At 38.3% G+C, this 23,172-nt stretch overlaps 1 protein-coding gene, 1 long non-coding RNA gene and 2 pseudogenes across 2 annotated transcripts in view; all 4 read right to left on the bottom strand.

The window, feature by feature from the left end:
- Positions 1 to 4,674: 4,674 nt before the first annotated feature.
- Positions 4,675 to 7,981, bottom strand: LOC146477658 (uncharacterized; annotated as a pseudogene).
- A 6,742-nt stretch (positions 7,982 to 14,723) lies between these two features.
- Positions 14,724 to 16,113, bottom strand: LOC146477657 (uncharacterized; annotated as a pseudogene).
- Positions 15,742 to 18,913, bottom strand: LOC146477656 (uncharacterized). The gene is made up of 6 exons (XM_085113039.1): positions 18,807 to 18,913; positions 18,370 to 18,506; positions 17,894 to 17,975; positions 17,529 to 17,660; positions 17,058 to 17,130; positions 15,742 to 16,592 (listed from the first exon to the last, which is right to left on the bottom strand). The coding sequence occupies exons 1-6, from the start codon at positions 18,911 to 18,913 to the stop codon at positions 16,374 to 16,376; spliced, it is 750 nt and encodes a 249-aa protein (XP_084969165.1). The 3' UTR covers positions 15,742 to 16,373.
- Positions 18,914 to 20,333: 1,420 nt separating this feature from the next.
- LOC146477655 (uncharacterized) overlaps positions 20,334 to 23,172 on the bottom strand; it is a 3,330-nt gene continuing 491 nt past the window's right edge. The window contains exons 1-2 of the long non-coding RNA XR_014865294.1: positions 21,298 to 23,172; positions 20,334 to 20,795 (exon numbers count right to left, since the gene is read on the bottom strand). The exon at positions 21,298 to 23,172 is cut by the window's right edge and continues 491 nt beyond it. This is a non-coding gene — a long non-coding RNA (uncharacterized LOC146477655). The remainder of the gene's footprint in view (positions 20,796 to 21,297) is intronic.

Here is a 23,172-nt window from a genome sequence, read left to right as displayed (position 1 = left end):
TTTCCTCTTGCTTATGCGAAAATTCTGCGCTTTTTCGCTCGTTCAAAATTTTGTTTCATCGAAGTTTCGTTAGCTTTTTCGAATTTTCGATTTCCACGCAACATTTCTTCGAAAGTTCTTCGAATTTTCGAAGAAAGATCGCCAAATATCGTTCGAAATTTCCTTGAAAATTCGTGAGAACAAAGGACGAAGTTAGACGAATTTCGCTCTCATTACTTTTGCACAGTACTGTAACACTGAAGTCATTTTATAAATTAAGCATTGACCTTGTACTGAGTTCAATCGCAAATTATCAGAAGAATTTTACGATATATCACTGTCAGCGAAAATAAATGTTTGTACTGGAAGATTTACCAGACCTCGCTACATCTTAAACAAAGCCAGCGCCTTGTATTTCTGCTAGAAACATCTTCCTCGAGATGAAAACAGCTTATGTGCCACCATAAAAGACAACCATTGCATGAAATCTAAGAAATCGCAGTCTGAAGGATTGGCCTTGCCATACTCCTGGCAAACTTCCTGAGGCTGGTCAATGTCCAACACAGCAGAATTAGATTGTTTACTGTTGAAGCACTGTTTGAAGAGCTGACGCTGGTCGAACGGCGTTTTTCTCTGTGTTGCAGCTTCTTTCTTTGCTCCTGATTTGCGATTTTCTGTATTTTATGCAAGTGCTAATACCACATAAGAACTGCCTCTTTTGGCAAAAGCGTTGCCTTTGCAGTTTCCATCACAGCGGGCAGAGGTGGAATGGCTTAATACTTGTTGTAGATTTCCAGTAAAACAACCGAAGGTTGCTTAGAAAAATTGATTCTTCCTTTTTCCTAAAAGTTCATGTAATGTCCACAGCAATCAGCTCCACATCGCAAAAATCGCAAGAATAACAAATGTAACAAGATTCAAGATATTTGTTGCTCAGTCTTTTCACATAGGAAGAAAAAGTCTTGTCGAAATTTGCGGTCTTCCTGAAGCACTTCACCATTTCCCTTTCTAAGTTTTGATTTTCGTTAAATTTGTCATTCTTGCTATTTTCGCCATATTTGTTACTCTGTCTTTTCACATAGCAAGAGGAGGTCTTGTTACTTTTGCGAAATTTGCGGACTTCTCGAAGCCCTACTTCACCATTTCCCTTTCTAAGTCAATATCGATCCTGGACATAAGTGTGGATCTGGGCCAGGAAGCGGAATAAAAGCTAGGCTACAATCATCGAAAAAGTTCTTTGGAAGGTGCCAAAGTTCTGCCTTGATTACACTTTCCTGCCCTCCCCTGTTTCAATGTTGAGCTTAAAAAGGCAATGTTGATGCGTATGTGGATTGTTGGGAATCCAACATTGAACAGGGGGCAGGGGGAAGGGGAAAAAAAGGGAAACAAAGGCCTAAACATACGAAAGTAATAAATGTGCTGATGTTAATAACAGCGACCCACTTGCTGTCGCCTTCTTGAGTAACCTTCCCAAAAAGAATTGTCGTTGATCGTCTGCCGAAATGGGGTATGAACGTTGGGTCTCTACACTTTGTGAAAGTTTTCTAGGAAAAATGTCCACACCTTATTTCTAAGATTTGATGCGAGCTACAGTTTATGTTATGTTGTTCTCCGTGTTTCGCAAAGGAATTTTAGTTTTGGTAATTAATGTTTAGTTTAAAGAAAGTGTAGAATTGTAGTTTTCTAAATACCTTCATGTGTAGCATATTCTTATAATTTACTTCTATTACGTTTGATTTCACTGTAAACAACAAAGTTTATTGCGGAACAGAATGCAGCTGTCCATTTCCAATCCGTAACATTATTTTAGGGTGTTGGGGGGAGGTGTTGACCAGCTGATACAGGCACGAACAGGAACAACTTGGCTAACACAACGATCATACTTTATTCAGGCTGTCGGCCATGTTTTCCTCACAACTCACACTCGTTCCCATGCGCAACACCGCTGACCAATTAACGCAGTCCTACCAACATCCCCCCTTTTCAAAAGAAACTATTAATGCCTTAATCTGGACAAAAAAACAAACAAACAAACAAACAGAAAATTAATTTAAAAAAATTCTAACAGGAACAAGCAACGTTAGTTAACAATTCGAGTTGTGTCTCACTCAGCATTTTCAAGCATTTACTGTTCAGTGTCAAAGGTCTAGCGTCTGCGGTGGGCGGATTGGTCGACCATAACAAGACTTTTGCATTGGACTTTCAACTGCTGAAGGTGTGGATCCAACCGAATGATCAGTGGTCGGCACTGCTTCGACTGGTGTAGGAAGGGAAACAACAGGGCTGTCTGAAGTGGGCACTTCTTGCTGTACCTTTTAATAGAACTGCCGTTAATCGTTAATCGTTCAAATGGCTAAATGTTTTCCTGTTAATCGTGTGGAATTCTAGTATTTTGCGTTATCAAGAGTGATATGTCGACAAACAGGACAAAGCTGAATTTTACGCCAGGAAATGGACTCATTTTCTCTACGAGAATGTAACTGTTTACATTTCTGACATTCCTGTCACGCATGTAGTAGTTTGTAACAGAATCAAATAAAAGTGTGACAGGATTCTTTTCGTTGCTCCCGCGAAAAAGACCGCTTTCCTGTGCCATGTTTGAAAGAGAACGAGTGTATATTGAATACAAGTATTTAATACTCAGAGCATTATCCTTTTGGTCATTTAGTATCTATAATGTTATCGATATATCTTTACAAGATATATAGAAATTCTCAATGGCATTGCCAAAAAAATACAGGGCAATGTTTTTCTATTAAATCAAAGGCCACATGCAAAAATTCGGCTCATTTGGATGACATTTAAAAAAATGGCCAAAATAGTCACTTGCAATAGTTTTGCATAAAACCCTTCAATTATGGACAGTTTCCTTGGAGATTCCAGGCAATCAACGGAATTCAGGCAAACTGGTAACGAGTATGATCTCATTCCCAGGTTCTTCTATTTTCAACTATGTTATTACTAGTTTTTGCACTTCCAGCGAATTGGACAGAAATGACAAAGACAGTACTTCATAACTATAATGGACTACTTCATTGTAAGTAATTTGCTTTTATTGAGTCAAATAGCACATATCCTACAGCTCATGGTAAAATTAGTTGATGCCCACAGTGCTTATTATGAACAAAATGAGCAATTTTAGTTTGGTTAAGTACATAATGTACATTATAAATGAACTTAAGGCTAGGGAATTGCTGCCTGCTGCACCCCTTCGGCCATGTGCCGAAGCCCCACACAGTGGCCTGATCTATTACCACTGTAAGTTATTCATTACCTTAAACTGATTTGCAATGGCAGGAAGGACCTTTCCTGGCATTGGGGTTGCTTGATCTGAGAAGAACACAAAATAACAAGCTTTAACTTTTTCATTTAAGATCAAAACAGTTGGTTATTCAAGATCATCATCATTAATGATATTTCAGTGTAGAGTTCCCACTTGTTTTGGAAGATAGGGTCCTTGGGACCTCCAGTTCCAGGAAACTGAGGGTCCTTTTTGCTTTTCAGGGGTCCCCAGACTACGTTTTTGTGAGTGTGTAAGTATGGGTGAATGCGTATTGGATGTGTATGACAGTGTGTGAATACACAAGGGCAAAGCCAGAACGAATATCTGTATAGATCTTGAGGATACCTTGCCAAGGAAATTGGATTTAACCATTGACCCAACCACCAATCAGAGACGAAGTCGGGCTAAGATTCGAGAACTGCTGCAAATGAGAGAATGTTAGAAGATCAGGGACACTTCCCATCAGGGAATACTTGTTCGAGATGCTCTTGCTGAGAAATTGTGGGTGGATAAAGAAACTGGTTTCATAAGTTGAAAAAAAATTTTTCAACAGATGAGCCATGTTGGGTTATTATTGCACATAAGTTTGAAATTAGTGTAAATGCATGCATGCAAGCCCTTTGCAACTGAGATAGACATGAACTGAAGTGAATTAATTTATAACAAGAGAAGTTACACAATAGAAAGCCTTGGCGCACAGCAACGTTATTCTGAAAGAAACAACACCTACAAAAAATTGTTGAAAATTTTTCAACAGACAAGACATGTTGGGTTATTATTGCACATTAGTTTGAAATTAGTGTAAATACATGTTACTAATTGCCATGTATTTAACTGTTGGAAATGTTTACCAGTTGCAAGCCCTCTGCAAATGGGATATACATGAACTGAAGTGAATTAAGTTTTAACAAGAGGAGTTACAGAATAGAAAGCCTTGGCGCACAGCAAGATTATTCTGAAAGAACAATTGTTTGAAGGTGCATGCATACAGAATTTTTCACTCTTTCTCTTATTAATAAAGAAATGCACTGATTTGTTTTTTATTAAAACAATTATGAGAAACGATAGCACGTGCAAGAACACAACCACTTTTTTCAGTTCAATTTTCCCCTCTCACTTCATCAATCACTGGTATATTGGTATCACATTTGTTGAAATTTAAATTGGTGCTAAACATGCAAATCATAAAAGAAGTAATTTGATAGAGTGGTTAGCTTCGCCACAGTGAGAATTGTTATCAAAACTTTACCTCCAGTCTGATAACAAAGAGTTTGGATATCAAATTTGTTTCATTCCATGCAGTGTTTTAGCTTCAGGTAATAAATGATGCATTCTCAGTCAAAACTTTTGTACAGTGTATATAAAGTAGAAATCACCATGCTTAAAATAATGATTTTATTATGCAACTGAACTTTCCAACACAACCATATTGGCAAAGTTACTGTACTAGTAAAACACTGACAAGAAGGATGTAGACTATCTACATAGAAGTTAACACCTGTTCTATTTCTCTTGAATGTTAGAATGTGTTGTAAGGTTTTGTATAACAGATAATGGCATTACAAACCTACAGTGAATTGGCCATTATATTTTTGGGGGCCATTGAACTACAACAACTAAGTTATGCATGCTGCTTCTAACCTGAAAGACCTTGTGGTATTAACAATAATTTTACAGTAATTTGAACTAAACAACTTTACTTGCTTTTATTGTTTTACAAGCATCATCAATGCAATGTTTAAAGGCACCTTTCCTGAAATGATATCACAGAGAATGATAAAAAGGGCTCTCACTCCCTTCTCTCAAACTATGTGGAGAGCTTCTTGTGTGACTTGAATTTGAAGATAACGAAGGGCAAGGTGCCACAGAGCGTATTGGTTGAAATGAATTGTGGTTTCCATCCCATGAGGCATAATCACATTGAGGAGCAAACTGATGTGAGGAAATAGAAGGACCTTGGTTTACAATACTTGTAGCAACATAATTCCCATGATGGTTTGCTTATTGTGGTTGTGGGGAAGGGTTAGAATGTGTTAGAAGCATTTGGTAAAGTTTGAGCTCATGCTCTCTGGATTTCTCTATATCTGATTTTAAGAATTAATGAGCTCTCATAAGGTGAATGGCTTCAACAAGTGGGTCTTCTTTTTTCTGCCTCTTTGTTGGAACTGATTTTACAGGTACAAATTCTCCAACAGAGCTGTTTTTTGGTTCATCAAGAATGCCCTCATTTTCTGTTGTCTGGTTGTTTTGCACGTTTAACCCTTTGCGGACCACTCTCCGATATATCGGACACCTTAGGTGACTGAAATTTTTTTACTCAGCAGCGATCCCAATAAAAGTTACCAGGCCCCCAGGGTTACTTTTGTGTTTACAGTGCCTGTAGCTTTCATTAGCGAGCATTTTCGTCTTTCTTTGAGCGTTTCATCGATATTTTCCGGCTTTTTATTCTCGAATATCTTTGTACAGCATGTCATGCAGGGAAATAATGTATTCCGCTCAAAATGTGATCGACTTTTTCCAAGGAACCTTTGATATTCCTTGCGATGGCGCCAAATCAGACATCGAAGGCTTTGAAGACGATATTCCGATGTCGCTGAGTCCTTAGATTCAATTCCAATGGAAGAAGATGAAGAAGATTTGCTAAGGTGTCCTGATGAAATCAGTGAAGATGAAGACAGTGACTCTAGCGAATACCACGATTCTGGCAAAGAAGAGAGAGAGCGTGGCCGTCCTGCACGTTTTACATTTGAAAACATTGCATGGAGTGAATAGAGGAGTGAGATCGATATTGCTTTATCTCATTTATTGCTCCTGCGAGAGGAGTACCTTGGTCAGAAAAAGTGACTTTTTATTGTTGTATAGATGTAATTACTAGGTAAATTAGGTATCAAAACAATAGTTAGGAGTTGTAGAAAATAATTGGCCACACAACCGATTTTTTGAGCTGCTCACTTTTGTTTTATCCGCATTTGAAAATGGGAGAATTAATCGAGGTTTTGCCTTTGGTTAAATATTAACTAATATTATGATGTCATAATGACGTAGTATAATGTCATAAGTTAATTTTTTGACGAACATTTTTCTTGCAAGTTAACTTGTGAAAAAATAAACAGATAAAAAGATAAACAGATAAAAGATAAACAGTTTTGGAGATATAGCTATTAAATCAGAAGCCACTGAAAAGTTTGAAAATTCATGAAAATTAATTTGGTCCACAAAGGGTTAATGCTGATGGCTCTATCGCAAGTTCAGGTGAACAGGAGTCGCATGTTTTCACTACTTCAAATAACTGATTAAACCATGCACTATAACCTCTCTCTTCTTGAAATTGTTTTATATTACTTGCTGTTTTTATGGTCAAAGCTGCACGCTTGCATTCTGATATAAGCTTCTTGAATTTTGATCTGAGTTGTGGCACAGTAAACTGAATATTTTCATTCCTTGCCTTACATCTGACCTTTAGTTGATCAAGTATGGCAGCATAAATCTGCCCATTTTTCTGGGTCTTGACATTGGTAAAAATGAGTTTTGTTTTGGTAATAATCACTGCCTATTATAATATCTACAGCATCATTTAACATTGTCGGAGTCCACTTTCCTTTCCTGCCTGCTCTCTTTGTTTTTTGCCATTTTTTATCATTCTTTCCTCTGCTTGCTCAGAACTAGAGTCCTCTTCATCTTCTTCATCCCCATTTTCATTTTCTTCCCTATCACTCTCATTAGACATCTGAAATGACTTCTGTTCTGCAGCAGTATGTGATCAAGAAGGCTAATTATTAAATTATTCTTAATTATCTGTCTCTTCAAATGGACAAGTTTCTCTTTCAAATATGATCACAAATTAATCAGAACTTTATTCTTTTCACCTTTAATAATCACATTTACTTTTCTAGAGACTCCTTCTTCAAAAAAGGTACCTTACATAGGTTACACTACACAATCAGTCATTGATGACTGACATTTGTCAGAAATAAGTCAAGGCTAATCAAACAACACAAACAGAATTCAGCTTCCTGTTGTATTATTCATAAACTCAAGAACTACCAGTCATCTTTATTGCCAACCAATCTACTAAAGTTGTAAATTACAGTTAGCTGTCTTAAGGACCTCACAAGGATAGGGGAAGGTAATTTTGTTGCAAACGAAGAAACTTTCATACTTATCATTTATATGCTTAATGTGATAGGAATAGTTTCACAGTACAAGCATGCCCACCCAACACAAGTTTTTCATTGTATCGAGCAGAATAATAGTATAATCATGATTTATTCACTACGCTATTAAAAATTTTATCACTACAATAATTATTGCCTCATTCCCATTGACAGAGTGAATTTCGTGCTCTTTTTGTCCTACTTTTCAAACGTGATGGCTGCAACCGCGAAAGCCTCTAATTAAAAACTTAATATCGTGAAAATTAGGAATGTTGCGTGCTTACCACGCCATAGCTCCCACAGGTTTTGCTGCTTCTCTGCTTGTGTTTAGAGTTCGTTTACCGTTAGTTTTTACTCCGTTGCTCTCTTCTTGTTTACAAGGGAGACAATAGCCGACTGATTTTCCCGCTATCCAGCCTGGAGTCTCCTCGTTTGGTTCAAACGCCGAACAACGATTACAGATGGCGTTCGTACACTTTATGCATGAATATTTGGTTGTTTCGAAGCAAGAGTAGCACATATCCTCTTCAGGAACCACTGTGTAGCGTTTCCGCCACCCCGCCATTTTGTTTTACATTTGTGCGTTTGTGCGCATGCTTTCAATGAAAGAAGGGGATTGTGGGATGTAAGAATCAATTATACTAATTTATGCATTAAGTTCGGCACATGAAAAGTTCGACGTTTGAATCTAAGTCAATCCCTAGTCGAAGTTCCCATGTAGCCCACTTGAACTTAATTGATTCAAATGTCGATCTTTTCATGTACTCAATTGAAGGAATGAGGTTTGGCACATGAAAAGTTCAATGTTTGAACCGGGCCTCAATCACTTGTAAATAATAACATTATTGGTGCTATCATCTTAAAGGCATACAAGTTGATGATGATGAAAGTTAAATTTCCTCATCATTGAAATAAACCTGTGACAGTTCTGCCTTTCTCGGGGACATTCTCAGTATTTTATTAAACAACTCCATGGAAAGAAGTTCCACCGAAGCTCTCTCTTGAAATTTTTTGGTAAAACTATCAAGTTTAATACCGTACGCCTGTAACACATTGTTCTGTAGGTTACAGGGCAAGTCCTTCAAAAACACGGTTGTCCTGTCTTGCTTCCTTAAGAAGCCAAGACCATCTTTTTCTAGGTTGCCCATAACTTCAATCACAATGCGATGCGATGGGCCTTTTTTAGCCATTAAATTGTCCTTTCTGGACGATCTCCACTCTGGCAAATGGACCCGGGCTCACCAATATAGCCATGTGCTATCGTTGATTTCTGCGAGTAGACATCCTCATGTGTGAATTCGTGAATGAGCTTTGAATTCAAGAAGAGAAAAAAGGCGATGTTATCGACAATATGATGGTTACTGTCAATGATAGTTTGGCTATGTACATCCTAGATTTTCTTATTTTTTAGCGCTTGCAATTGATTATCAAGTTGTCTACGTAATCAATAAGTCTTTTCACTAGCCTGTGAGGCCGACGTAATCGGGGAAGAGGAGGGGAAGCGAGCGGGTGAGAACAAAATGAGGGGAACTGGTTACGTCGACCATGCAGGCTTTCTCTCCCCAGTGTCCACTCGGCTGCGCTGGGTTTGGTGATTGCTTGGCCTTGAAAAAGGTATCATCGAAAGCGTTTCTGGACCTACTGTGAAGATTACAACTGATGTCTTACCTGATCCAGTATTTTACACTGCTCCTTGAAAGACTTCGTGAGGCGAATAGCCCTTTTCAGTGTCTCTTCGCTCACTTTTGAACTTGGGGGGGATGCCTCCTCCCTGTTCAGCCTCTTGCCAATCTGGTCATAGGCCATAAGAAGAGCCACTGCCAATCTAAGTACGTGTCTGTCCTCTTTAGAGACATCTTCATTCTTGGGGTTTTCTTCCCACTGCTTGTTCTGCGTGGCTGCCATCTCGTCACTAAAGGCCTCGAACAGCATTTTCCCGGCTCATCCAGTTCAAGGGTTCTGGATTACCTTAGATTTGTTACAAGCGATAACTGTGATGAAGAGGCTCAGAAATTCAGAAGACATGGGTATTTTGCTGGCAAACTGGGCAACTTAATGCCTTTAGGTACGAGCAATCTGCTAAAAATGTCTATTGTGATTTTCCGTCGCTAGAAAATGTCCTTTTAATCCCAATATTTCCTGCTTATCTCATCAGTGGCTCATCGCAACTGTTTCTTGCTTTTAATAACAGCGCATCTGGCCACTATGAGTATGTGACCTTTGTTCCAGGCGAATGATCAACAGAAACAAATAAACATGAACCATGGTTGGAGCAAACAAACAAAAAAAGTAAGAATACTTAGCAGTGACCTATTTGTGCCTCTGATTTGTGTTCTCACCATGGATGAGCCTGCGCACCTCTCACGTGGGTATTTTAGCCTTAATCAGAGTTTTGCCCTCAATGAGTATATCTTTTGGGAACCCCCTTTCTGGTGGGTATGAAATGAGCGGTTTTCCCTTGTAAATTACTTTGAGCACTGGATTTCATCTATTAAATGCTATTTATCGAGTAGTGTTTGTTTCAAGTTTGGCACTGATAGTTGATATTAAGTTACATAAGGAAAGGCTCGTTTGTTTTCTTTTTGTTTTTGTGGGAGAGCTCATCCTCTATATAGAGTGTCTTTTCAATGAAGTGTCCTGGTTAGCCTCTCTCAAGAAGTTTTGCTTTGAAGTTGTTCATGTTCTCATCAAATTGTGTTTTAGAGGAGTTTGTTCTTAGCAGTGTAACGGCCTCTCCTTTTACAAATTGTCTTTTGACACCAGTGGGGTGGCACTAAGAGAAGTATGTGTATTGGAAAGTTTCAGTGGGCTTGAAGTGAGTACACATGTCCAACACTGCTTCTCTATTGAATCTTTCGCCTTTGTATATTTTCGTATTTAAGAAGCTAGGTTGTTTCTGTTTCTGATATTTCAGCTGTAAATGTAATTGTAGGGTGGTGACTATTTGCTTGCTTAATGAACTGTGTTATTTCCACTCTGGTTGTGTTCCAGATAGAGATATTGCCATCTATCTAGCATTTTCAGACGAGTGGTTTTCTAGCGCTTTGGTTTAGAAATTCAGTTTCAGTTTTCGCCATGAAAATATTGGCGAAAGCAACTGCCATTTTCGTACCCATGAACAGTGCCATGAACCTGCAGATAGTCTTTTCCTTTAAATTGGGAAGAGTTCTCTGTTAGAATTAACTTAGGGCTGTTTCGAGTAGATTTGTGGGTATGGGAGGTTTTAATTTTATACAAGCCTTGCATATTGTTTGAATATCCTCCTCTTGTGGTATGTTAGTGTATAGGCTCGTCACATCCATTGCCACAAGGAATGTGTCCATGGCCACTGTTGTTCTTTCTATGAAGTCGATAAAGTCCGTAGTATCCTTTAAGAAGGATACCCATTGCCTTGCTGTAGGCTGAATTAGTTTGTCAACAAATGTTGACAGTCTTTCTGGGCCTTGGGCCTTCAGATGTTATGGGTGAGTGGTGACCAATAGCCGGTGCAGCTGTTCGTCCTTGTGACGGACTCACCCTCTGTTGTGCTCGTTGATTTGTAATTCCTAGGGCTGCAGAAAGGAATTAGTTAATAACAGAGGGATGTGTATAACGTCAGTTTAAAGCCTCAGAAAATTTTGCACTAGTTATTCTGCATTTGTTGTCTTAATGGAGGAGTTTGTGAAACATTCTCGTAGTTAAGGCCTGACTATCACAGTATACAAATGAATGAATTGGCTTAGGGAGAAATGGACCTCTCGTCAAGTGTTTGGTGAGATGAACGGAGCTGGGGACTACTGTTATAATTTCAATTAATAAATCACATTATCATCTGCAAATTGTTTTCTCCTGGTCTACGTTCACACAGTACTCTGGCCGGCATCTCAAGAGAAGGATTCAAGAAGGAAACAGTGACATATAACATCCATTTTCCATTATTACTGGCACGTGCCAAAAATTAAAAACCTAATTTTTGTATATCCCAAACAACAGAAATTAGAGGTAACGAAAGTACAGAAACAAACAGTGAGTGTATATCAAAAGACATTGTTGATAACTTACGTTGTTTGACAGTTTATGTTCCGGAAATTCTGCCATCATTCTCCGATGTTTCGTTCTAACCTCCATCAGCTGCGAATGGTATTCAGACTGCCTCTCTGTTCGCCTATGTAGTAGTAATTCCAAAGCAGCCGTAAACGTGGGTAATTCACTATTATTTGATCCAGCTGTTGTTGTTGCTGTTGGTTGATGCTGCTGCTGCATTGTTGTTGTTGTCTCAGACGTGACTGACGCCTGAGCTGTAACTGTACCTGCTGCAGGTGCATTGGCAGTAAGTATTGCAGTTGAATGGGTTGTTGCAGTTGGTGTTGATTGTGGTGCTGTTGCTGCAGTGGTAACTTCATTTGGTTGTGCTGATGGTGCAATAATATTTGTGTCTGGCATACTTGATGCCACACTTTCTGTAATATCTGGCAGAGCAGTTGTGGTTGTTCCTGTTAATGTAGTTGTCACCAATAGCATTCCTAAATGTGGACCTGCAGAAGGGCACATGTTGTGAGGGGAGCGCTGTGAGGGTAGGTTTCTGCACCAAGTTCAGTAAGAATTTGTGATGTAAAATAAGTCTGCCAGGGCGGAAAAGAACTAAAGGAAAATGTGTTGGAACTTTGTTGTTGAATCAAGGTAGGACATATTAAGGAGCCTTAGGTAGAACGCTGGTCGCTATTTGCAGCAGGCAGAATTGCAGAGGACAAAGAGGTATCACACTTGAAAAAGAACAAGGCATTTACTTGTTTGGTAGAGGTATGTATGGTATTAAATGCTTGAAGAAAATTGAGATTTAGTTGAGTCTGTTGCTGATTTAAAGATGTACTCGGGATTGGAGGATTTGCATAGGCATTGTTAGGAAAGGATGTAGGGTCTAGAATGATAACGAGTTCTCCTCCTACCAATAGCCTCTCGCAATTCTCTGTAGGAGGAGAATGAAATTAGGCTAAAACCCTGGCCTTGCGGTCATTTGTAAAACGAGCAGGGCATGTTGCTCGCACTAAAGCAACGAAAGTATCGTTGCAGATACTGAAGGAGTTTGTCCTCTGAGTGAAAGTTAGTTGGGATTTAAATCGCACCTCACGGGTGGGGTAACCATAACCATAACCTTAACCATAACCTTAACGATAACCAGAGTTTGGTAGGGTTAAAGGGACTGTGTCAGCTGGAGGGCATGCACATTACAGTCCAGTTGAGACTAATTTGCATAAGTAACTTGGCGTGGCATTTTTGTTTTTCCGCCATTGTGTTGTCGTGTGATGGCACCTTCTCAAGCACAGACATACGGTTTGACATGCCTCCTTCTTCAAGATTGTGGAAACTGACTGTGCCGTCCTTGAAACTGTGTCTGTGTTTTAGCAATATTTGCTGTATAATGTAAATTATCAGTCAGCTTACCTTTGCCAAGATAGTGGTACATAATGACTTACATGTGATTTCTTTTTGTTTATAGGCTTGATCCTCGCAACTGTAAGACAAGTTGTTCTCAAAAACTACCTCCAAAATATGTGGTTGCCCCTGCAAAACTGCGAAAGTGCACTGCACTGACTTACGCACTTGCGACATAAAGAAAAAGTCTCGTCAAAATAAACCGGTATTTATATTCATTTTTGATTACATTCATCATCTGCCCTTGTGCATTCAAAGCAATATCGAGGTCAAGCAAGGTCTATATGTTTTAAAACCTTCATCTTTCTGTCATTGTTAGAATAATCAAGGCCCAACCGTGTTACCAGCGCCGCCTGACAGACCAACGGGAGAGGAAGAGAGAGTTTTGGAAAATCGAAGAGTAAAAGTAAGTAATCGATCGTTATGTTTTCTTGTCAAGGAATTTGCTGAAATTCTAAAGTTTGGTTTGTTTTCTTGATCAAAATTTCGTGCGAGGGTGCTTTTATAAAAACTGCCCATCATGTTATTTTGCTACCAGATACTGAAAGTTTTAGCGGCTTATTTTACTGCATAATTTATTATGGGCTGGATTATGATTTCAATGCAATTACTTTTTGCAATCTATGTCAGTCCCAGATGACCTTAGGTTAAATTTTTTGAAACAACTTTCCAAACAATTTGTCTATAGTTGATCAAAGTATTCTTTGTCCCCTGTCGGATTATGGTTACTCTTAATCAAATCATTTTACTGTTTATAGTGCAAAGTGATATAGTATTGATTGCAACTGTTGCTTTCATTTAGGAGTTCATCTCAACTTTGGATGAGAAAATGGTACAACAGATATGTGTAAGGGTGCTGAGTCAAGGCGTTGGGAGTATGGAATATGTTGTTCCAGAGCACAGTTGTTCACAATCTCGTACCTAGGGTCCTCATAATTTTGGTCAGCGGGTAGGCGCCAGGAGAGACTCAAAAGAATTCGTAATTTCTTTATCGGCTGTTCTGTTTCAGCTACGTAACGGCTTCTATTGTTTTACCCCAGAAATCCTGCGGTTATCAATTTCGAGTACCCCAGAGTCTCTCCTGGCAACCAACCACTGGCCAAAGAGCCTGAGGACTCTGGGTGCGAGATTGAGTTGTTCATAGCACAGCTAATTGCAGCTGTAATGCTATATCAGTCTTCTAGCTTTTCATCAAAGTTTCTGTTGGTACTTTACGTATTTTTACTTTTATTAAACTTTTCCTGGTTTCAATAAGTTATAACCATCAGCCCAGTGGCATACACATATATCTTGAAAATAGGTCTTAAAAGAGTGTATAATTATGAGAAGAAAAGGTATTATATTCTTTATTTGGGTCCAATGCTCAAAATACAAAGACGCATTTTTGAGTTCGATCTGAAACAGGAAGTTCAATTCTACATTAAAACAAATAAACCTAACACACCAGTAAGAATGCTTGTTTTGAAAAGTGCCAGATGAAAGATTGAACAGCTCATCCCTGTTGTTCATGTTTTTTATACCCATAGGAAGAGGTTGTTTACAACCAAATTTTAATTTATTTGATCATGTAAAAGAAGCATTCTTTATTGTGATTACAATACCAAAGACATGCACGCGTTAAACCTTTATAAGCCCTTACAGTAACAAAAATGAAGTTCCCCTCAAACGATCACTGTTCGTTCAAATTAACATTCAATTAATGGAAATAAAGGAAACAATTAGAAAGGATAAAATGTCTTTATATCGAGATAAATTTTCTTTACTTATTCCAAGGAAATGAATGGGGAACAGTAGGGAGAATATGAATTTTCAAATCAGGGCTTAAAGAGTTAAAGGTTTGAAACTATTGTTCATATATACAGGTACAGCATAGTCAAGTTTCTGCCACAGAAAACTTATTCCTCTTCGTTGGCTTCTGTTCACTGCTTTGCAGAGAATAAATCAGTTTTACATTTTGAGAACCCTGTCTGGTGTCTGAAAAATAACTCGTTAAAGGACACGGGTGGGATTTGGGCAATGGTTGGTGCAATTCTTGTTGGATCATCCTCAGACATTGAAATGTGGTGATCTATTGGGCTTGTGTCATCAATTCGTTTTAAATATCTTTGCCATCATGATTGGGATACACTGAAAGTCTTTGGAGACCTTCACCATTCTAGTGTTGCATTCTTTTGTTTTTTGTGCACTCTTGTGCACCACATTGTATTACCCATCGAGGACCAGTGAGGTCTTGTTTTGAAAATAAAGGAAGCCCGTGGTGATGGAGGGAATGCAATGGCAACAGGCTTAAGTAGCTGGGAGCTGCTAGCAGGAGCAAGGCGCACACAGTGCACACAGGCGGCTCGTAACTCTAGCTGACCCCCTGAGCAGCAGCTTTTTGAGGCAGCACTGCGAGTGTCCAGGCAGCCCTCTTTAGGGATAGTACTTCCTTTGCTGGAAAGAAGAGCCTCTAGGAAAGGTAGGGTAAAGAAAGCATGCTCAGATAAAACCTGGCTGGCTAACCGTGGGCAGCGGGGCTTCAAGAAATCACTTAAAGCAAGTTATGGACAATTTAAGTGATCTTTTAGTTGCACTCAAAAGACTAAGGAAAGAATTCTTTAACAGTCTTTAAGGTGCAATTAAAGATGCAAAAAAAAACTTTTAGGGTAACTTTAAGTGAAAATTAAAGATTTGAAAAGGGTACTGGGGCAATTTTTCCTTTTCATAGTGATTTTTACTACGCAAAGGTTATTTTTGTTTTTATTCAGCATGATGTAATTTTTGTCTGTCTCGGAAGATGTGATGTGTTTAGAGCATAAGTGAACTTGTGTTTGTCTTCATTGGAAACAAATACAGCAGGTTCGATCTTTAGTCAGGTTCCTCCCATCTTTTAGGTTTTCCCTTGTGGAATACATGAAATGACACACTAACAAGCCAACTCAAAATACTTTATTACATTATATATTAAAATTATTCTTCAACAATTTAAAGAGCAAACAATCCTCTCTTATATACATCAGCTGACACAGTAAAATGCGAGTTTTGTGACATGATTGATATAACTCCCTTTAGGAGGGAAAATGATGCAAAATGAAAGAAACATGTTAATACTAAACAATAATCAAAGTTACAATATCATGTGAGTAAATGTTACTGGGGACGTCTAAATTGTATTTCTCCGATCTTTTATAATTCACACTGAAAGACCTTAGCAGTACCTGAGAAAAACAACATTCCTGTCGGTTCTCTATAATTATAGCGTATAAATGTTGTCAGGACTGACCACCACGATGAACTTACATTCATACAGTAATAAGTGAACAATTCATACAGCTGTATTTGTAAATAAAATAATACTTCAAATTGAAATGCATGTCTTTTCATTCCTTCTCGGCAGTCTTTAAACATTGCAGACTGGCAATCGAAAGCTTAGTGTTTTTATAAACTTTTAACCAGAGACATCTTTTTAGGAATCTTTTAATTATGCCTGGTTACTCATCAATCTTTAAACTGTAATTGATTTCATATTAATAATTATTCATTAATTAATCTCTCATCCTGAGTATTTAAAATTGCCCCTTCAGGTTTGTCACGATTGGCCAACATGGAGCCGCACACTTTTTTGATGAAAGGTCCCTAGTGCGCTTGTTCTGTTGGCTAACATAAAATTTATCTAATGCCTTCTTTCTTTTTATCAATTTCCTGTTTTCCCAGGAAAGCTCCATTACATAGTTAACAGATTTTCTGGCTCTCGTCAGTGTCTGTGTCCTCTGAACTCCTGCAGTCTTCTGTTAGGACTTCCGCCATTTTGCCTTTTTCCCTCGGCTCCACCCTATTTTGTCTAAGGCCAGGCTCCTACGTGTTTCTGTAGAAGCAAATGACTAAAAAGACAGTGAGAAAGCGTCTACAGGTGGCTCGTTCGTTACTATCTTGTTGTTCGCGTTTTCTGCTATAAAAGGACCTGCAAAGGAACTTAGATTATCATTTATTTTACGTGAGAAATATGTGAACAAAATATTTCTATTATTTTCAGGGTCTGAGAGCGCTGAAGTGTCGCCGAACTAAACGTTCAAATCGCATGAACTATTGGTCGAAATGACCCCTGCAGAAGACTTTCTTAAGTTCAACCCCCCCCCCCTCCCGCCTGGATTTCAAGAGTCTTTGACCCCCCTCCTGCGAGAATTTCCAGAATCCCATCCATCGGGGAGGTGTGGATTTTTTCTGAAACAACCCATTGATTTTAGAAGTACAAAATCTGAACATAGAGTATGCTGAGTATGAGTTGTGAAACCAGGTCCTTGAAAGCTTGTTCTCTTTACACAGCTTAGGACGGACACAGCTTGAACTTAGATTGTAACTCAGTTTTTAGGCTATTATAGTGCAACTGAACGTATTCTTTCCCTTGATATGTGCGTTAAATTATTATTATTATTATTATTATTATTATAATCGTCATTATTATAAAATGATTGTTGTTATTAATGATAATGATGATAACGGTGATTATTGAATCCAACAAAAAAAAGGTTACGCACACTGTATATGTAAAGCAGAGAATTTGGCAACCCAATAACTATTTGATTGTGTTTTGTTCCCGCTACTCACACATACAGTAGAGATAGATGACGAAGAGTTGTTTTTTTATCTGAGGAAACAAGTCATCAATCATATAAACAAACCAAGGTTCAAAGATTTTGTGGGTTCTTCATGATGCAACGAACCACCTATTGTAATCGAAATCTTGCCTCTCTTTTTCTAACCTGCTGTCACATATTTGTTTGTGTTCTTCGTAACTTCCACCTTTCTTTTTCTGATCTGTCTCGTGGGTGGAGTGGAAGTACCTTTTAAATGTCAGTACTTAAAAAAAGGAATAAAATTTATGAGCACACCATGAATAAACTGTCTTATAACTAATAAATTATCTCAATTATTGACATTTTTTCCATTCAGACAAGCTGCTCCTATCATTTTGGTATTCACACACGTATGGCATGCCACATGCATGCAACCAATATTGAGTAGCATTCAGTGTAGGAGCACCTATCAGTGATGGGCTCTAGCCGTTTTTTGATCATGTCATGCATTGTCTTCTATCTCAGCATTTGACCACTGGCACTTTTTAGGGCCACCAACATAGTGCAACAACTCTCCTTTGACTTTTCCAAGGACTTGGAGTTATTGGCTGAATCCACACTAAAAGAACAACCAAAAAATATGCTGAAGAGACACCGCAAAGAACAAAACAATTGAAGGGCTTTCCACAAAAGGGGCATATATTGCTTTTTGGTAAAACATTTGAGTTCTTTTTCCAGGATTTCACTGTCGTAACATACATGAAGAGTTTTGTTTTATTTTATTCTTGAGAAAATTGGGGCCAAAAATTCGAGGTGGCACCCATAAAAGAAAAAAAAAACTAGAAAACTCACAAAACAATGTTCTTTATTAAATCAAGTCATTATGTGAAGTTTTATTGAAATCTTCGGGAAACAGCAAAATTTGTCAAATAAAGCGATACGCGAAAGGTCAGTGAAATAGAACTCAAGCATGACTTCAAATGCACACCTTTCCACAAATCTTTCATTTCGTCCAGGGCTGGTTTTAAAAATTCATTTGACGATATCAGTTCCTTTATCGGAGCAATTCCTGCAGCAATAACGTTTTCCCACTTGAAACACAAATGTCTTGGCAAGTTTAAAGGTCTTTATGGTGTTTTATGGGTTGAAAAAAGTCAAAGTTCAACATTAACCCATAATTACTAGGAGCACTCAAAAGTTCTTTCCTCTTATAACTTTGAAAGTCTTTCCAAATCTGGCCATCATAAACGTCCGATAATGTTTCCTCGTTTTGTAACTGATTCCGTCACTCCTCACAACTACTCGGTATACCTGCTTGTTGGAGAACCCTTTCTAGTTCATCGATGATACTGTTATAGCAGTAGCAATGAATAGGGTAGAATCGCTCCTTGCCATCTTTTGAGAGGACTCTACTCACTTACTCACGTCGCTTTCGGTGCGGAATCTTTTTCCATCAGACTTTTGACTTCTTGTTTCGTGGAGTCTGGTTTGTCATCCTTTTCCATCCGATTGCGCCCACAGTCATGCGACATAGCGCATGCTCCTGTAAGCTTAGCAACAACTTAGCAACCAAAGCCAGTGCCTTTGTTTACGAGTCACAAGGCAAAAAGCCTTTGTCTTTAAACCAATCATATTCAGCATTTTCATTGGCACTTCATCATCTCACAAGTTAATATGGCCGAACAAAAGGAAAGCCATCGTGTAACGCTCGAAAACCTCTTATTTTTTGGTAAAATTGTGAGAAAATTCGATAGAATTTTATACCAACCAAAATGGAAATCTGTCGCCTTTACTTCAGAATTGCTATAAAAACTGGAGGTTTTCTAGAAAAGCAAAGTTTTGCTAGGAAATTCGCTACATAAGTGACGAAGCTACATCATCATAGGACACGTGTGAAGGGTAAGTGTTTTACTAGAATTTCGTTTTGCGAAGTGTGAGATATTTTTAGTCGTACGGTGTTTAACGTGAAATTCCGCCATCTTTAAAATTTTCAATTGTTTTTGGGCCCTGATTTCTTAGCATTCGGAGCAAAATACCTAAATATTAGTCTCATTTGTATCTTAAATATTATATGTAGCATGTTGGACAAACTCATGCTTGAAGTTTGGATATCCTACTGAACTATTTTTTTCAATTCCAGCGAAGAAATTGAGCTTAAATTATAAATAAAAATTTCACGAGCAGTATTTAGTTGCACACGTTCACGGCACGTTACCTTTGCCGCTTTGCGAGTTTTATTTCAATACAGTTTATTTTATTGTCTCAGTATCATTATTTTTACTCATTTCGTACTTCAAAGCTTACATTAAAGCTATGTTACAATTGAAAATTAAACTGAAGGTTCTTCCCTTCGTCTCTTTAGGTTTCTTTTTTTCTTTCTGTGGAATGACCTGCCTGTTTTGCGGGTGTACAGAAGTAGTGCTCTTCAAGCATTCTCTTCAGCTACCTGGATGAACACTGGAGAAAGATCTGGCTAAATCCACGAACTCGTGATGGATAGACTCTCCACCTTGCTCGCCAAAAAATCCAACTGGAAAGCGCCACATCTTGATGAAATCGACCACATGATCTTCCAACATATGCATCTTTGGCGGGAAGGTAGCTTGTGGAAATTCTCTCCTGAAGAATGGCATCAGTTTGGAAATGTCTTGTTCTGTGCAGAGATAAAGAAGGAAATGATAAACTTTTAGTGCACTTATTCGGTCATTCAACTATTCTCTGAACCAATGAATTCAGCTCTGATTGTTGGCAGGGAAAATTATCTAAACTTTAACAAGAGAACATTTGATTGTATTTTGTTACCCAGAATTGCTATGTCTTCATCTTGCATTGGAGAACTTCCGTTGTATTTGTATGAAGCGTTATTAGGGTCAAAATTTAAATACAAACTATGTTATGGTGTTTAGCATTTTATTCGGCCACATTGTTGAATTATGTTCCAGCGTTTGATCGAATTATGTTCGGAAGTTAAGACTGACTACCCAAATTTTGTTTGGCTGATAACTACGTTGGTAGGTTTCTCTATTCATGATTTTTGCTTTTATTATTTATATCGAATTTTGTTCGGCTCTCTGGGATTATGTTCGGCAAGTGGACTGGGGCCTCGTGAGAAGAAACGTACAGGCAGTCCTGGGACAAGTACATTTTCCCGCGCTTCTGTAATTTATTTTAATTATTAACAGTGTTTGTGTGCTGTTCAGATCAAACATGGCAGACCACAAATGTGGAAGAGGCGCGCAAGATGGCGTTGAAATGCACCCTAGGGGCGATGAAGAGGGTGATTCGGAGTGCAAAAGTGCGAAAGCAATACAGCTACTCCGTGAAGTGACTACTTTACTTAGTGAGACAAGAGATCAGCCGAGCAAACATATCGCAACAGGTCAGGTTGGACCCCAAGTCTAATAAAAACGTGAGCTGATCTCTTGAAATAGTGAAGCGTGGTCTTCCTCGTTCGCCTGTAGCTGTAAACTCTGCTTGAAACGAGAGGTTTTGACTGAAACTGTCACCTTCTCTTTGTCTAAGCAGTTCTGTCGCTTCTTAAATGAGGACCATTACAGCTTCTCCAGAGAGAATATTGTCACAATAACGCACAACAGCATTATACAACCAGTCGAGACGGAACTGTATAAAATCGCACTGACCAGTATTTCGTTCAATCAAACCGATTATATCACTTACATGCCTACCCAATACGAAAGTGATCGACTCGTCCGCCATGTTTGATCTGAGCAGGACACAAACGCTGGAAATAATTAGAATAAATCATAAATAGCGCGGGAAAATGTACTCGTCCCAGGACTTCCCGACGTTTCTTCTCGCGAGGCTCCAGGACACTTGCGAACATAATTCCATAGAGCCAAACAAAATTCGATGTAAATAATAAAAGCAAAAATCATAAATAAAGAAACCTACCAACGTAGTTGTCAGCCAAAGAAAATTTGGGTAGTCAGTCTAAACTTCCGAACATAATTGAAAAGAGCCGAACATAATTTGATCAAACGCTGGAACATAATTCAACAATGTGGCCGAATAAAATGCTAAACACCATAACATAATTTGTATTTAAATTTTGACCCTAATAACGCTTCATATATTTGAAATGGCATTTTGCAAAAAGACAACAGCTGCTGGAACTTATGTTGAATATTTTCTGCTTCCTTAGTGAGGGGAGGAAAAAGTTCTTTAGTCTTTTTTTTTTTAATTTTTTAATTATTTATTTTTTATTTTTTACAATTTTTTAACAAAGACTAGTGAGCAGCACAACAAAAGACTTTTTGTAGTTGTATACTTATCGTTTATTTCCAACGCGTTTCATCTCTATCGGAGACTTCTTCAGGGAATGAATACAACTGAAATAGGACAGCATATATATAGCACATGTTTTGTGTGTAAGTTGTTACGAAACAACTGAAAAATGCTGTAAACGGACGTTACAAGAAACGCCTAAATACATATGTTATTGCATGTTTTTATATTTTGGGGGCCATACGATTAGCGCTAATCGTATGGCCCCCAAAAAACAAGCTATTTACATAGATGTGCTAAAGTAGTAGTAGATTTATAACTAACAATGCAGTTTAAATCTGGTAAATGCGTCTGGATAACCCGCTTGATGTTAGCGTGACTGCAATTAAAAGTAGATTCAAATACTACCATGCTACCGCTGCGGGATTTGCGTTTACTAGAGAACCACTTGGCTCTGTCAATGTATTTAACCTCCCTGAATAAAGGGAGTAGAAACCCGACTGGATAACCGCGAAGCCTGAGGCGTTTCCAGAATTTGTCACGCGTTTTGCTAAAAGCTTTAAACGTCGAACTATTTCTGGCATAGTGCATAAGTTCACCTTTAATAAAGGCTTTCTTGTTGCTCGCGGGATGAAATGACTCAAAAGGAATGTACAGATACACATTAAGTGGCTTTTGATGCGTAGTAAACTGCAAAGTGCAAAAATTAGCATCCTTATAAAGGAATAGGTCCAGAAACGAAATACTGCTTTGGTCAATAACATACGTAAGTTTGATACGATCATTCTTGCTGTTGAGATGACTAAGAAACTCTAATAAGGTTTCTTTGGGACCCTCCCAGATAAAAAATATGTCATGAATGAACCGCTTGTACAAAAGTAGATTACTAGAAAATTACGTGACAAGATCCTTTTCTAAGTAATACATAAATGCATTGGCGGCCATGACCGCAAAAGGGGTTCCCATAGCAATCCCAAATGTTTGGTGAAAAATATCGTCACTAAATTCGGATTTGAGAAAATTATTCTCAAAAACAAGTCTAGAAAACTGAAGCAAAAGTGGAGCTTCAGGGGCTCTTGCCTCCCGAAGTAGAAGGTCAAGGGCCACCAATGCTTTCTTAGTATTCACATTGGGATAAAGTGAGAAAACATCTGCCGTGACAAGAAAGCACTGCGGTGGCAACCTAAGCCTAGGCTTGACATATTCATCTACAAAGATACCTAAAGGTCTTGTGATGTAACTATGTGATGCTGCAATCGGCCGACCCACCATAGGGGTTTTGTGTATCTTAGGTATAATGTAGAACTTAGTTTAGTAAGGCATAATAAATGATCATAACTACGCAAGAATTTAGCAGCATTGGGAATAATGAATCTGCTAAAAGTAGACATTAATTTTTCGCGAGTACAAATTACCTGACTGTGTTTCACGATCCATTCTTCATTAGAAATGATAGAATAGGATTGTCTGTCATTTAGCTGTCTTAAAGTCTCAGTTTTCAACCAATCGGTTGTAACCAGAGCTGGTCCGAGATTCTTATCGGTAT

Source organism: Pavona decussata, unplaced genomic scaffold, assembly GCF_977016875.1.
Source record: "Pavona decussata unplaced genomic scaffold, jaPavDecu1.1 SCAFFOLD_69, whole genome shotgun sequence".
NCBI lineage: Eukaryota > Metazoa > Cnidaria > Anthozoa > Scleractinia > Agariciidae > Pavona > Pavona decussata.
The sequence above is the reverse complement of the archived record's forward strand: the minus strand, read 5'-3'. Positions and strand labels throughout refer to the sequence as shown.